Source organism: Aotus nancymaae, unplaced genomic scaffold, assembly GCF_030222135.1.
Source record: "Aotus nancymaae isolate 86718 unplaced genomic scaffold, 86718_ANA_hifiasm-v0.15.2.pri h1tg000036l, whole genome shotgun sequence".
In the NCBI taxonomy this organism is placed as follows: domain Eukaryota; kingdom Metazoa; phylum Chordata; class Mammalia; order Primates; family Aotidae; genus Aotus; species Aotus nancymaae.
In genome coordinates, this window is record NW_026988450.1 from 47,103,096 (window position 1) to 47,118,790 (window position 15,695).

Consider the following 15,695-nt stretch of genomic DNA (forward strand, 5'->3'; position numbering starts at 1 on the left):
CCAGGCCACGTGGAGGAAGCGCCGCGTCTGGCGCATGCGTCCTCCAGCGCGCTCTCCAGGCGCTTTTCCTTAGTGGGGTCTGTCGCGGAGGCTTGTCATTCTGACCCGGGGAGTCCTCAGAGCGTCTGGCAGGTTGGTCGTGAGGGGTTGGTGCCTTCCAGAGCTACGAATGTCGGGGGGACTGTGTGTGGCAGCCCCCCGCTCGGCGCCCGCCTCTCCTCCTCATCTACTGTCCCTCAGACTCTGCTGACCTCTTCTTTCCTTGGTGCCTGTGCCCGGGGCCCCTCTTCCTGGTGTCGTATCTCCTTTGGCCCCTGCGCTCGAGTCCCCTACGTCTGTCACTTCCCTTCATTGCCCCGCCAGGCGGAGGCCACCCTGGGAATGGGCTTGTATCCCTCTTCTGCAACCCCAAAGGACTAAGATGGGTCGGTCGGTCATTCAGGGGACCACGCTGAGATTTGGGCGTTAGCCACTTTCCTGCTCCTACGGTATTCCCTTCTCTAGGGTGCTCCTCGGGCTTTACAAGGTCACTATCTGAACAGAGCTCTAGTGATTGGGATATCATTTCAGAAAGTAAGATAGTGATCTGAAATGGCCCAGATCCCTTGTGAGTATTCTGCTGTGTCAGAAGGGATGCTACTTGGCTAAATATTTCTTATCTTGTTAGTATTTGCATTATAAATACGCTTCATTTCTTCATTTATGCGGGCACTCACAGATATATAATGAGTCCCTATTGTGTGTAAGGCACTCTGCTAGGTGCTGGGAATGCAACAGAAAAAAAAAAAAAAAAGTAAGACCTCTGCCTTTCCTGCTTCCTAAAGATAATATAAGAAAATCTCCTTTATTCCCTCTCATTTTGTCTTACAAGCTGCTAAGGATTTGACCTTACTCCTTCCAGCTCAGGAACCCTCTGATTTTTTTCACTGGTTTGGGGCCTGGAATAAAAGACCTTTCAGTCTGGCCTCCCCTTGCCTATTCAAGTTTCATTGTCATCTACTCTCTCTTCCCACTAGAGTCTAGAGTCCTCACTCCTGTATTTACACAGTAGATTCCTGAATACTCTTTTTTCCTTATCTGCAAATTCCAGCTAACTGAAATCCTATTTTCTCTTACTTTTCCTACCAATTCACATTTCTTCTTCTTCTTCTTTCCTTCATTCCCTTTCCTTTTTCTTTTTTTTATTTATCTTCTTTTTTTTGAGACAGGGTCTCACTCTGTCACTCAGGCTGGAGTTTAGTGGCGTGATCTTGGCTCACTGCAACCTTGACCTCCTGGGCTTTTGGGATCCTCCAGCCTGAGCATCTCAAGTAGCTGGGATTACAGGCACATGCCACCACACCCGGCTAATTTTTGTATTTTCTGTGGAGATGGGGTTTCTTCATGTTGGCCAGGCTGGTCTCTAAATCTTGAGCTCGAGCAATTCTCCCACCTCAGCCTCCAAAAGTGCAGGGATTATTATAGCTTTAACCATCACACCCGGCCACATTTTTTTTCTTTCCTTTCTCCTGTTTCCTATTGTGTTGTACTGTATAATTTAGTATTTTATTATGTGAAGTCTTGTTTTCTAGTTGTTGTGTGTTTCAAGAATGGTGGATTGGAGAGGGAAGGGGTGGGGAAAAAAAAAGAATAGTGGATAGAGTCAGACTGCCTGGTTTGAATCTCAGCACTATCACAAGCTTAGTAGCCTTGGGCTGGTATAGCATCTCTGTGCTTTAATTTCTTCATTTATAAAATGAGGATAATACCAGTGACCACAGAGTTGTGAGAATTAAATGAATAAGTCATGTAGAATAGTGCCTGCCACATCAAGTTCTCAATGCTGCCTAAGATGATGAAATTCTTATTCTACTTTGGTATTATATACAGCCTGAAACTATTAGGCACATAGTAGGTGCCCCAAAGTTTGTTAAATTTGATTAAACTAAATAATTAAGAGATGCTTTTTATTTACAAAATAATTCATCATTTAAGTTTGTAAATAAGAAGCTACCTTGGAGCATTACAAATGATTCAACTTGTGTAAAATATTTCTTGTGAAACAAGGTATTTTATTCTTTTTTTTTTTTTTTTTTTAGACAGAGTCTCACTCTGTTGCCAGGCGCCAGGCTGGAGTTCAGTGGCACGATCTAGGCTCACTACAACCTCCACCTCCTGGGTTCAAGCAATTCTCCTGCCTCAGCCTCCCGAGCAGCTGCGACTACAGGCACCTGCCACCACGCCCAGCTAATTTTTGTATTTTTAGTAGAGATAGGGTTTTACCCCGTTGGCCAGGATGGTCTTGATCTCTTAACCTCATGATCCGCCCGCGTTGGCCTCCCAAAGTGCTGGGATTACAGGCGTGAGCCACTGCGCCTGGCCGGTACATTTATCTTAAGGCAGATTTTATATTAAGTCTGAATCACCAGCTTTTTAGATCTGGAAGAAAACAGAGATCATCTAGTTAATTCCCAGGTTCTCAAACTGGAGTCCATTATACCAAAGGGTATGTCTGGTCAATCAGAGGATACTAAGCTGTATCAGAAAACATAACATATCCATTTTATTTGAAGATTTGGGGAAAATATTTTTATAAAGGTGGCACATATTTAGTGCTTATTAAAGTTTTGACAAAACTGACTTGAAGGTGAAGATAAGAGTTAAGATTCCTTCTGGAAACTTTTTTGTTGTTGTTTTTGAGACAGGGTCTTGCTCTGTCACCAGGCTGGAGTGCAGTAGTGTCATCAAGGCTCACTTACTGCAGCCTTAACCTCCCTGTCTCAAGTGATCATTCCACTTCAGCCTCCTGAGTAGGTAGGACCACAAATGCATAACCATGCCCAGCTTATTTTTTTATTTTTTGTAGAGATGAGGTCTTACTATGTTGCCCAGGTTGGTTTTGAACTCCTGAGCTCAAGCAATCCTCCTTGGCCTCCCAAAGTGCAGGCATTATAGGTATGAGCCACCACACCGGGCCTCTGGAAACTTTTAAACTAAATTCTATGACTTCATAAAGATGCATCTTATATTCATTCCCTTCTGCTGATAGAGGACCACTGCTAGTTTGATTTGCTCATGTTTTAGTCTGGACCCAAAGCTCAGGGATGTTCCCAAGGTTATCCTAATCCTCCAGCACGAGCCTTTTCTTGGCCCATTCTAATCCTGAGCGGAGCTAGAGTTCTATTGTCTAGTCTTGCTGGTGAGTTCTGATTCAAGCAGGTAATAGTAGGTTAACTAAGTTGTTTTGTAAAATATTTTGAATGGCTTTTAATGCTGCCTGATCTCAATCATGTGCTTCACTAGCCAACCAATTCTGCAGAACTCCATTTACTTCCTTCATACTGTTTAATTTGAAAAATGTTTTTGCTTGTAGATACAGTTGTCTTTCATTTAGCTAAAATTAGTGGAGGGAGACAGTGAAATGGCATCAATCCCTGTTATTTATTATCTAAGAATAATAGCTACCATAAACCGAGCATTTAGTTAGCATAAAGCCCCATGCTAAGTGAGTTGTGTATATGCACTTTGCAAAGCCAAAACTGTATACAGTGTGTATATGTTTGTTTGTTTATTTCTTTTGAGACAGAGTCTCACTCTATCACCAGGCTGGAGTGCAGTGGCGTGATTTCAGCTCGCTGCAACCTTCGCCTCTTGGGTTCAAGAGATTCTTGTGCCTCAGCCTCCTGAGAACCTGGGATTACAGGCACATGCCATCACAACAGGCTCATTTTTGTATTTTTTAGTAGAGATGGGGTTTCACCATGTTGGCCAGGCTGGTCTTGAACTCCTGGCCTCAAGTGATCCACCCACCTTGGCCTCCCATAATGCTGGGATTATAGGCATAAGCCGTCGCACCTGGCCTGTATATAATGTTTATTTAATTATCACAGCAACTTGTTGAGGAAGAGGCTGAGGCTGAAAGAGAGAAAGTAATTTTCCTAAGATTATGTAACTAAAAAGTGTAAAAACGGAATTTGAACCCACGTCTTTCAAACTGCATAGTGAAAGCCCTTAAACACTATATACCAGTCTTAATTTTGTATGAGGTCTTGCATTGGAAAAGGTAGTAAGTGAATGGGGGGTAGTTAACTTAGTCGCTCTCAGCGGGAGTGGGCAAATCCTGATATGGCTGGCATTTTAGAATTTTGTGCAGGTGTTTTGGCTGCAATAATAATTGGGCTAACATCGTTGGCATTTATTGGGCAGGAAAAGGGATGTTAGACAGCCTGCCATGTGCAGAAAAGCCCCACAGTAGTCTAGTGCCTAATTTAAATAAAATTATTGGTTACACGGGTTTTTTATTTATATTTTTATTTTTTTGAGACAGAGACTTGCTCTGTTGCCTAGGCTGGAGTGCAGTGGTGTGATCTCGCCTCACTGCAACCTCCACCTCCTGGGTTCAAGCGATTCTCCTGTCTTAGCCTCCTGAGTAGCTGGGACTACAGGTGTGCGCCACTGCACCCAACTAATTTTTGTATTTTTAGTAGAGATAGGGTTTCGCCATCGTGGCCAGGCTGGTCTTGAACCCCTGACCTCAAGTGTGCTCGCCTCAGCCTCCCAAACTGCTGGGATTACAGGCGTGAGCCACTGTGCCCGACCTGTTACACAGTTTTAATATGCATTGAATTTTCCAGGAATGCAGTAAATCAAAGCAAGTTTGTACTTTTGTTGAGGGGGCTACTTTACTAAAGGTGTTTACCAGTTTGGAAAATCACATCATCAGTGGCATTGTTAACTTCTCTTTGAGGCACTGGTACAACACACCTGTGCTGCTTTGCCTTTGTGGCTGTGGAATTCATGGTAATTCTGTGTATAGGTAGAAGTAAAGACTGGTATTAAAATACTGAACTGCTCTGAGAACAGCTTGGTAAATATCAGCTGCTCTGAGCTCCCCTGCCTCCTAGTATTTCCATGTATAGGGCCCTTCAGATTTCCTACAGTTAGCAACAAGAGTTAATGACTGTTACATTGGGGTTGGAGGGCTTCCAGGACCCTTATCCAGCTTTATGGATTGTGCCAATGCCTGTGCTGATGCCTGTGGGGATGTCATTATCCCCTGGGTTCAAAATCTATTTCATAATGTCATCTAGTATAGTTGTGGCAAAATAGTTACATATTATTTTATTAAAATTACTTTAGTTCTCCTTTATGTTACAATTAGGGCATTTATTGTAGGGTATATCTTGATATGTGTCGAATAGGTTATAACGTTCATTTCATTTCAAAATAGAAAACAGCTGCTTCAAACTGAATCAGTAAAAATAGGAGATGTTGAGTTTGAAAGTTGGGAACTACCGAGTGGTAAATCAGTCGGGCTCCCACTATGTTTTTGTCTTTATATTGCTTCAAATAGAAAGAAATCATTATCTATTAATATTATAAATTAAATATATAGGTGGCCTCATCTGAGTAGTAGAAATGAAAATGTCAGTAATTTGTGTTGTTTTTAATAGAGTTTATCCTTTTGGAATAGGGTGTTCTATATTTCATTGATTCAAGTGGCTCTTATTTCACCTAAGAATCAAGATAAAGTGTTTGAACTAATTAAAAAATTTTTTTATCACTCATATCAATCTTATCTCATTTTTCATTCTTCTGACAGACTTTATGTGGTATCAACAGTTGTATATGATTTGGCAGTGCAAACTGGAATGTACTAATAGGGTCGTTCCATCAGTAGACTTATTTTGAATCACATGAATATTTATTCATTAAGTTTATTTTTATTTTCAAGTGGAAGTTTCCTTTCCCTGTATTAAATGTGTTACTTCCTTTCTAGAAATGTCTAATGCAAAAGAAAGAAAACATGCTAAGAAAATGAGAAACCAGCCTACCAATGTGACTCTGTCCTCTGGCTTTGGGGCTGACAAAGGTGTAAAGCACCACAATGGAGGTGGAAAACCTTTCCAAGCTCAAAAACAAGGTAAGAGACACATGATGCTCTCTCCACTCCTATTTTGACCAAATTGCTTTCGTCAACTCTTTTGATAGTCATTATCTAAATAGTAAATAAACTGAATTATAAACAGTTACAGTAGACCCTCATTATTTTTGAATTTTCTACTTGCAAGTTTGCCTACTTGCCAAAGCTTATTTGTAATCCCAAAATCAATACCCGTGGAGCTTTGGCTATCATTCGTGGACATACATAGAGCAGGAAAAGTTTGAGTTGCCCCATGTTTATGTTCGCAGCTGAGCTTCCCAGCCTTCATCCAGAAATGGCCAGAGGATGGAGGCAGTACAGGGGCAGGGCAGTACAGTGCAAGAAGCTCCAGCTCTACTGGGGTTTGAATCCAAGTCCTGGGGCAGCCTCATGCAAGTTACTTAGCATTTCTAGATTTCATTTTCTCTTTTGTAAAATAAAGGAAATAGACTCTACCAGGATGAGTTGTTTTTAGGACTTGAGATTATAATATGGCCAGGCGTGGTGGCTCTCACCTGTAATCCCAGCACTCTGGGAGGCTGAGACTGGCAGATCACCTGAGGTCAGGAGTTCGAGACCAGCTTGGCCAACATGGCGAAACTCCGTCTCTACTAAAAATACAAAAATTAGCCAGGCATAGAGGCGCATGCCTGTTGTCCCAGCCACTCAGGAGGCTGAGGCAGGAGAATTGCTTGAACCTGGGAGGTGCATGTTGCAGTGAGCCAAGACTGCGCCACTGCACTCCAGCCTGGGCAACAGAGTGGGACTCCATCTCAAAAAAAGAAAAGAATAAAAAAGATTATAATCTATGAGAGATAGAGATATATATGTACGCCCAACAAATGGTTCAGTATTCACTAATTCATTGACATAATTCAGTGACCATATGTAACATAACTACTGTAAATAACGAAAATTGGCTATGCATATTTTAGAGCTGATATATTTTATTTCTACCTTAACATCAATTATTATTACACTTCTATATTTCGTTGAACTCCTGACCTCAGGTGATCCACCCACCTCGGCCTCCCAAAGTGCTAGGATTACAGGTGTGAGCCACTGTGCCTGGCCTTGATTTCCTAAGAGAAATGTAGTATAGCCATCATATCTGTATTTCACTGGTATGCTGACTTTAGATCTTTATGAAGTGATAGGAAGATCACAGTTGTTCATTCAGGCAGTGGTAGAAAGTGCCAATTTGGTAAGACAGCAAAGCAAGCAGCCAAGAACTTGTTTGGAATGCTTTAAAAACTGTGGATCAGGTCTGATGAAGAAAATTTTAGAGTCAAATTCATAAGATCTAGATTTAGATCCTACAGTTGATGCCTACCATGCCATGTGATAAGTCTTTCACACATTTTATCTCATTTAAACCTCACAATGTTCTAGGATTATAGTGGCTTAATAATTAATAACACAATTGAAATAAGCAGGAACACTATAAAATCCTGTACTGATCCCTTAATTTACATACGGTTTTTTTTTTTTTGAGACAGAGTCTTGCTCTGTCACCCAGGTTAAAGTACAATGGTGCGATCTTAGCTCACTGCAACCTCTACCTCCTGGGTTCAAGTGTTTCTCCTGTCTTAGCCTCCCAAGTAGCTGCGACTACAGGCGTGCGCCACCACTCTTGGCTAATTTTTGTATTTTTAGTAGAAATGGGGTTTTACCGTGTTGGCCAGGCCGGTCTCTAACTCCTAACCTCAAATGATCCACCTGACTCAGCCTCCCAAAGTGTTGGGATTACAGGCATTAGCCACTGCGCCTGGCCACAGACAGATATTTAATGTTGTCTTATAGTCATAATGCCCAGACACTTATCTGGAAATTTTGCATTTTTGTTTCTTCTTATGGAGAATGGAGTCTCGCTTTGTTGCCCAGGCTGGAGTGCAGTGGCACGATCTTGGCTCACTGCAACCTCTGCCTCCCGGGTTCAAGCAATTCTGGTGCACGCTGCCATGCATGGCTAATTTTTGTGTTTTAGTAGAGATGGGGTTTCACCATGTTGCCTAGGCTGTTCTTGAACTCCTGAGTTCAGGCAATCCACCTGCCTTAGCCTTCCAAAGTGCTGGGATTACAGGTGTGAGCTACCATGCTTGGCTGGAAATTTTGCTTTCTAAATTATATATATATATTTTTGAAACAGGGTCTCACTCTGTCACTTACACTGGAGCACAGTGGCACAATCGTTGCTCACCGCAACCTTGACCCTCTGGGCTCAGATGATTCCCTCTACCTCAGCTTCCCGAGTAGCTGGGATTACAAGCGTGTGCTAATGTGCCCAGCAAATTTTTTTTTTGGAAGAGACAGGGTTTTGCCCATTGCCCCAGTTGGTCTCAAACTCCTGAACTCAAGTGATCTGCCCACCTTGACCTCTCAAAGTGCTGGGATTAGAGGTGAGAGCCACCACGCCCATCCTGGAACTTTGCTTTTAATTCATTCTTTAGTATAGTGGCTCTCAATTTGAGTGTGACAGAGCATTAGGATAAAGGACTGACTATAAACAATCATGTGGATTAAAGTATTAAGGGAGTCTTGTTTGGGCTGCTGTAACAAAATACAGGTTGAGCATTCCTAATCTAAAAATCTGAAGTCTGAAATGCTGCAAAATCCAAAACTTTTTCAGTGCTGACATGACATCACAGGTGGAAAATTCCACATCTGATCTCACGTGATGGGGTCACAGTCAAAATGAAGGCACACAACACACAGTTTATTCAGCATTCCCATGGGAAGAAAGATGTTCCCAGCCCCCTTCAGCTGTGATGTATCTTTTTTCCAAGCACTCCCAGATTTCACCACCTAAACACACCCACAAAGACAAATAAAATGACATGTAATTTTTACTATTAAATACTTACATGTGAATAAGTGTAAGAAAGTGATTGCTTATCGGTAGCATATAGATTCAGAATCAGAAAGGATGCTGATGCCAGCCAATCACAGATTGTCCACAAGGGTGGCTGAGATCGTGACACCATGACACCTTTGCTTTCTGATGGTTCAAGTACACGATGTGCAAAAAATTTCATGCACAGAATTATTAAAAATACTGTATAAAATTACCTTCAGGCTGTATGTATAAGGTGAAAGAAACATAATTGAATTTTGTCTTTAAACTTGGGTTCCATCCCCAAGTTCTCATTTTATACATATACAAATATTCCAAAATAAAAAAAAAAATTGGAATTTGAAACACTTCTGGTCCCAGTTATTTCAGATGAGGGATACTCAACCTGTACCTTACTGGGTAGCTTATAAATAATAAATGTATTTCTCACAGTTCTGAGGACTGAAAAGTCCAACATCAAGTAGCCAGCCTTCTGGTTCATATACAGCACGTTTTTACTGGATTCTCACATGGTGGAAGGAGTGAGGGTCTCTGAGCACTCCTTTATAAGGAAACTAATCTCATTCATGAGGGCCTCACCCTTGTGACCTAATCACCCCCTAAAGACCCCACCTCCTAATACCATCACTTTGGGGTTTAGGATTTCAACATTTGAATTTTGGGGGACATAAGCCTTCAGACCTTAGCAGGGAGCTTAGATTTGAAATTCATGTTGCACTGTTTACAGGAGAAAATTTCACCTGTATCTGTTATATCCAAGGTCCTTTATATGTCATCCTGACATGATTACCTTGTGTTCTACCTACTAGCTTTGTGACCTTGGGCAAGTTAATTCACCTTCCTATGTGGGATTCCTCTTTAAAAATAAGTAGTAATAGCCACCATATAGGGTGATTGTAGGATTAAAAACAAGGTCAGTATTGCCACCAACAAATATTGGTTCTCCACGATAATTTTTATCTCTGATAAAGGTGACATGTTTCTTTTTGAAAATACACTAGAGCCTCATCCTGGAACTTCACGACAGTGGCAAACCAGAGTCAACCCCCATTCTCTGCCTGACCCTGATGTGAATGAGCAGTCTTCCTCCAAAATGATGTTTAGAAAAAAGGGAGGATGGAAAGCAGGTCCCGAGGGTACATCTCAGGAGATCCCCAAGTATATAACTGGTGGGTACTTATAAAGAAGTGGTTTGCTTGTATTTTGAGCTCTTCGTGTCTAATGCAGCAGCTAACTGCCCTCCTCATGGTCCTGGCTCTACCTCCCCTGCCTCTTCTCTCCTCCTCCCACTTCAGACCCTTCTCACTTCTAGCCTGGACTCTGGCCAGAGCTTCCTTGGGCTTGGTGGCTCTCCCTTCTTCAGTTTCTCTTCCTGTCTCTTACTCGTCTTCTTACAAGTTTTAATGAACTGTTCTGCTTTATCTCAACCCCCAGCTCCTCTTATTTTAAATATACCATCCACACTCAGCACAGCATTCTCCAAAGATGGAAAATTGAGTATGCCCTAATGGCAACCAACCTTTTATTTAAAGGGCCTGTCTCCAGGCCCTTTCCAGACTCTTCTCCTGTTCTTCACCCTATGATCCCCATCCACGTTAAACCCTATATTCCTTGTAAATACCTTAGATGTGCTTTCTGGTCTCTCTTTATGCCTTCTTGGTGGAGGAATTCACTTAAGTTTCCCCAGTACCCTGTTTATTCTCCAATGTTAATTCAAGGTTTGTGTTTAATGACATTGTCATTTCCTTCAACAGCTTCTACTTTTGCTCAAGCACGAGCTGCTGAAATCAGCGCTATGTTAAAAGCTGTGACCCAGAAGTCTTCGAATTCACTGGTTTTCCAAACTCTGCCACGGCACATGCGACGAAGAGCCATGAGTCACAATGTCAAACGCCTTCCCAGATGGTTACAGGAGATTGCCCAGAAAGAGGTAGGAGTTCCAGTTAGTGCAAATGCTTAGGTTAGTAGCTCCTAGAAGAAATTGAGAAATATTAACCTAATAGAATTTATTAAAAATAAAAACTAAGGCTGGGCATGGTGGCTCTGCTTGTAATCCCAGCACTTTGGGAGGCTGAGGTGGGCAGATTGCCTGAGCCCAGGAGTTCAAGACCAGCCTGGGCAACATGATGAAACCTCATCACTATAAAAAAAAAATCCCAAAATTAGCTGGGTGTGGTGGTGCATGTGTGTCTGTTGTCCTAGCTACTCACAAGGCTGAGGCGGGAGGATCCCCTGAGTTGGGAGAGGTTGAGGCTGCAATGAGCTGTGACTGCACTACTGTACTCTAGGCTGGGCAACAGTGATGTCTTGTCTTAAAAAAAAAAAAAAAACTCCGGAAAACAACACACTCATGGTTTTTGCATATATTTGATTTAATCATTATCCAAACTTCTTCCCTTCAAGCCAAATTAGCAGGCAGTTGGCCATTATAGGTGCTTTGAAATATAGTATTTGATACTCCTCTCTTTTAAGAATGTTGAATAGTTGATTTTCCCTGCCTAGATACTTAAAAAAAAAAAATCTTCTGACCTCTTACCAAATGGTTTTGGGTCTGTGTTTTTGGGGTGTGGCCAGCTTTGGGTAGGAAGGTTAAAAAAAGCAGCATCAATGCTTAGCATTTGCCTTTTGACTTTTTCAAAGTTGAAAACTTGAACTGGGTTTTAATTTTTGTACAAGTCTAATTTGTTTTGGCTTCACCAGAATTCTAGACTTGAACATTGTAAAATTGATCCCATGACTTTACCAGTTGGTTTAAAACCCATTTATCGAGCAACCTTCTGTTTACCATTGCTATGCTGGTAGTGGCGTTTGAGTTCAAGAGTGAAGACTAACAAGGAATTTTATACTTTCTAGATTTAATGTAATGTCTGTTTCCCAGTGATAACATTTAGCATGTGTCTGTCTGTAACCTAACCGAAATGAAATATGTGGGTTTTCCTCACTTGTGTTAATTTTGGTCTTAAGTTTTTGGTTTCAGTTACAGTTCTACAGGTTAAAATGACAAGAAGCTAGCATTTGATTTCTCCTTTCTTGCTTTTTAATATTAATAGACATATTAAGCTTATGTTACTGTGTTGAACATTTTTTTTTTGAGACAGAGTCTTGCCCTGTCACCCAGGCTGGAGTGCAGTGGCATGATCTTGGCTTACTACAACCTCTGCCTCCCAGGTTCAAGCAATTCTCCTGCCTCAGCCTCCCAAGTAACTGAGATTACAGGTGCATGCCACCACGGCTGGCTGATTTTTTGTATCTTAGCGGAGATGGGTTTTCACCATGTTGGCCAGGCTGGTCTCGAACTCCTGACCTCATGATCCACCTATCTTGGCCTCCCAAAGTGCTGGGATTACAGGTGTGAGCTACCACACCTGGTTGTGTTGAACATTTTATAAGTATTCTGGTTTTCATATTCCATGAAACTTGCCCAGTTAGCGAGTAATAGAACTGTGCCTCCTTCCTAGTCTGCCTAGCTCTAAAATATTCACTCTTTCCATTGTCTTCCTTCTCTACTTACATTGGAGGAACCAAGTTAAAAATTTAAGCAAACTAATGGGATCTGTAAAATATTCTACTTAAACTGAAGTTATTTGTTTGAGTTCCTAGCCATTAACTCTGTTGTGAGATTCTTACAAACTGGGATATGTCTGTCTTCTTCAACTTATAGGCAGAGAAAACCGTACATCAGAAAAAAGAACATTCAAAAAATAAATGCCATAAAGCTCGAAGATGTCACATGAACCGGACGCTAGAATTTAACCGTAGACAAAAGAAGAACATTTGGTTAGAAACTCACATTTGGCATGCCAAACGGTTTCACATGGTCAAGAAGTGGGGCTACTGCCTTGGGGAGAGGCCGACGGTCAAGAGCCACAGAGCCTGCTATCGAGCCATGACCAACCGGTGCCTCCTGCAGGTGCGCTTTTCCAGTGGGCTTTCTTGTTATTTTTGTTTGATTCTTTCCTATGGAGACCTTTGGAATAGTTTGTGGTATGTCAAGCCCCGTTTATGTGGTTATTCATTTTAAAAATGATTCCTGAGCATGAGGCCCAAGCCCTTTGCCAGATGCTGGAGATCAGGCAGCCTAAAGTTAGGCGGGGACTGACATTAATCAAACAACTTACCAGATACGTGATTGAAGGGAAAAGCATACAGTACGATGAGCATTTCTAACCTGACTGGAAGGCATCCCCCACAAGTGCTGCTTGAGGTGAGCTCTCAGGGATAAGATGGGAGAGGGGGAAGGCAGAAGGAGGCCAGGTGAGAGTAAAGAACTGGAATCAATTCTGTGTGACAGAGATGAAGAGAAGCAGAGCAAGGCAACATCAGGGCGAGGTTAGGCTGGAGAAATGAGTAGGAAACAGATCGTGCAGGTCTTGTTGATCATGTCAAGCTTTATTCTGTATAGATTAATCTAGCAGTCCTTCATTCAAAAACAGACATTTGAGAATCTACTGTGTACCCTGAGCAGGGTTCAAAATGCTGGTCTGAGTGTTTATGGGTCAGTAGGATGCTGGGCAGGATGTTTTAAATTTTAAACTCTTTGAGTGGACAGATTATTTTAGAGCCTCTTAATAGTACTGATTGCTCCCTCCTCTTAGTAGTTAATTCAGTTGCTTTCTGTTTCTTCCAATACATATTTAGAAATTTGTTCTTTGCAGAAGAGCCTATCTTTCAATGGTAGAATGGCGTTGGCCAAATTTCTAAAGCCATTATTATTGGTGTCCTTTGATACCCCTTGAGAATAATGTAGTAGAATAATCAATACAGTAATCTTTTTAAAAAAATTATAGTAAAGTATCCATAACAAAACCATTGAACCATTTTAAATGTACAGTTCTATGTCATTAAGTACATTTATGTTGTGTAATCAGTACCACCATGCATCTCCAGAACTTTTTTATCCTTCCACACTGACACCCTGGACTCATTAACCACTAACTCCCCATTCCTTCAGCCCCTGGCAGCCACCATTCTACTGTCTGTCTATTAATTTGATCCTATAAGTACTTCATATGAGTGAAGTTGTACGGTATTTGTCTTTTTGTGACTGGCTTATTTCACGTAGCATAATGTCTTCAGATTCATCCGTGTTATAGCATGCGTCAGAATTGGTGTATACTATATCTTGATTGTCCAGTTATCTGTCAGTGGGCACTTGGCTTGCTTCCACCTTTTGGCTAATGTAAATAATGCTGCTGTGAACATGGGCATACAAATATCATTACAATCCCTGCTTTCAGTCCTTTTGAGTATATCCCCAGAAGTTAATTGCTGGATTATATGGTAATTCTATGTTCAATTAATTGAGGTATTGCCTTACCATTTTTCATAGCAACCATATCACTTTACATTCCCACCAGCAATACACAAGGGTTCCAGTGTCTCCACATCCTTGTCAGGGCTTGTTACTTATTTATTTACTTACTTACTCGATCACAGTCATTCTAATGAGTGTGAAGTGAATAAGAGGACCTTTTAGGAGTCTTTGATTTGAGAACTCAGCAGCCGAAATCATAGGTTATAGTTGAGTTCCTCATTCTCATTGATTCTAGAGAGATGAAGTGACTTCCCCAGGGTCACACAGCTTGTTGGTGGCCTTCATAGCACTTGGGCAGCTGATTCCCCTGGCCTGCACTTTTTCCACTGCTAATGAGTTACTTTTCATTCTGGGCAGAATTTTTGCTGAAATTATCAGATATTTTCTTTAAAATTTGATCAGCCCTAAGTAAGAAAATAATAGCTAATACTAACCAATATCAGTGAGTGCTTAATATATGCCGTATCCTGTTTTAAATGCTTTGCGTGTGTTTACTCATTTAATCCTCACAGTGGTATGAGGTAAGAAGTTACCATTATTTTCATTTTATACATGGGGAAACTGAGATACAGAGAGGTTAGGTAATTAACCCATGACCATATGGTCAATGAGTATTGAGGTTGAGATTTGACCCCAGTTGCCTAACTCCAGGGTTCCACATTCATAAACATTAATCTCTGCTGTCACTTTGTACACATTTGGGTGAGGTTCCTGTGGCCACTGACAGCTGAGAGCTGGTCACTGTATGGGAAGATTTCTTTGTGTGAATGATCATATCAATTAACATGTGTTGTCAGAATCATAGCTATAATTTGCCTTTTAGTTCTAGTTGCTGAATGTACTGAAATTGCTTAAAGGTGCTATAGCAGAGGATTGGTTTGACGGGTCACTGAGCCTGATTAGAATTCTGGCTTCTCCACTTAATGACTCTGTGTCTTTGTACAAGTAAAAGTCTCTGTGTCACAGTGTCCTTGTTTATCAGATAAGATAACCATACTTGGTACATCTGGTTGTCAGGAAGACTAAATGATAGCTCATATAAGGAATTAACTCACTGCTGGCACTCAGTAACCCTTCATTGACTGTTAACTATTACAGACCAGGCATGGTAGCTCATGCTTATACTCACAGCACTTTGAGAGGCTGATGCAAGAGGATTGCTTGAGCCCTGGGGTTCAAGACTGGTCTGGGCAACATACTGAGACTCTGTCTCTACCGAAAAAAAAAAAAAAAAAAAAAAAAGCTGGGTGTGGTGGCTCGTGCCTGTATTCCCAGCTACTTGGGAGGCTGAGGCAGGAGGATTGCTTGAGCCCAGGAAGTTGAGGCTGTAGTGAGCTGTGGTTGTGCCACTGTACTCCAGCATTGGCAACAGAGTGAGACACTGTCTCAAAAACAAAACAAAACTGACTACTATATTATTATGGATACTACAACTATTCAGACTTTTAACATTCATTTCATTAGCTTAGTCTGATCTCTCTTCATCTTACTTAAAATTGTATGTTATTACTTTTACTTTCTGTGCTTAAAGTTGCATATCATGGTCAAGACAGCATGAAAGAAATACGAGATGGATTAATTGTAATATTGTGTCTCTAGGCTTAATGTTAAGTAATTTGAGATCT

At 41.4% G+C, this 15,695-nt stretch overlaps 1 protein-coding gene across 3 annotated transcripts in view; it reads left to right on the forward strand.

Moving 5' to 3' along the window:
• Positions 1 to 34: 34 nt before the first annotated feature.
• POP1 (POP1 homolog, ribonuclease P/MRP subunit) overlaps positions 35 to 15,695 on the forward strand; it is a 42,745-nt gene continuing 27,084 nt past the window's right edge. The window contains exons 1-5 of one of the 3 annotated variants that reach the window (XM_064384443.1): positions 35 to 132; positions 5,759 to 5,902; positions 9,758 to 9,925; positions 10,511 to 10,686; positions 12,418 to 12,666. In XM_064384443.1, the coding sequence (XP_064240513.1) occupies positions 5,761 to 5,902; positions 9,758 to 9,925; positions 10,511 to 10,686; positions 12,418 to 12,666 (735 nt within the window). In that variant the 5' untranslated portion in view covers positions 35 to 132; positions 5,759 to 5,760. The other 2 variants (XM_064384444.1, XM_064384445.1) reach the window with 2 other exon arrangements.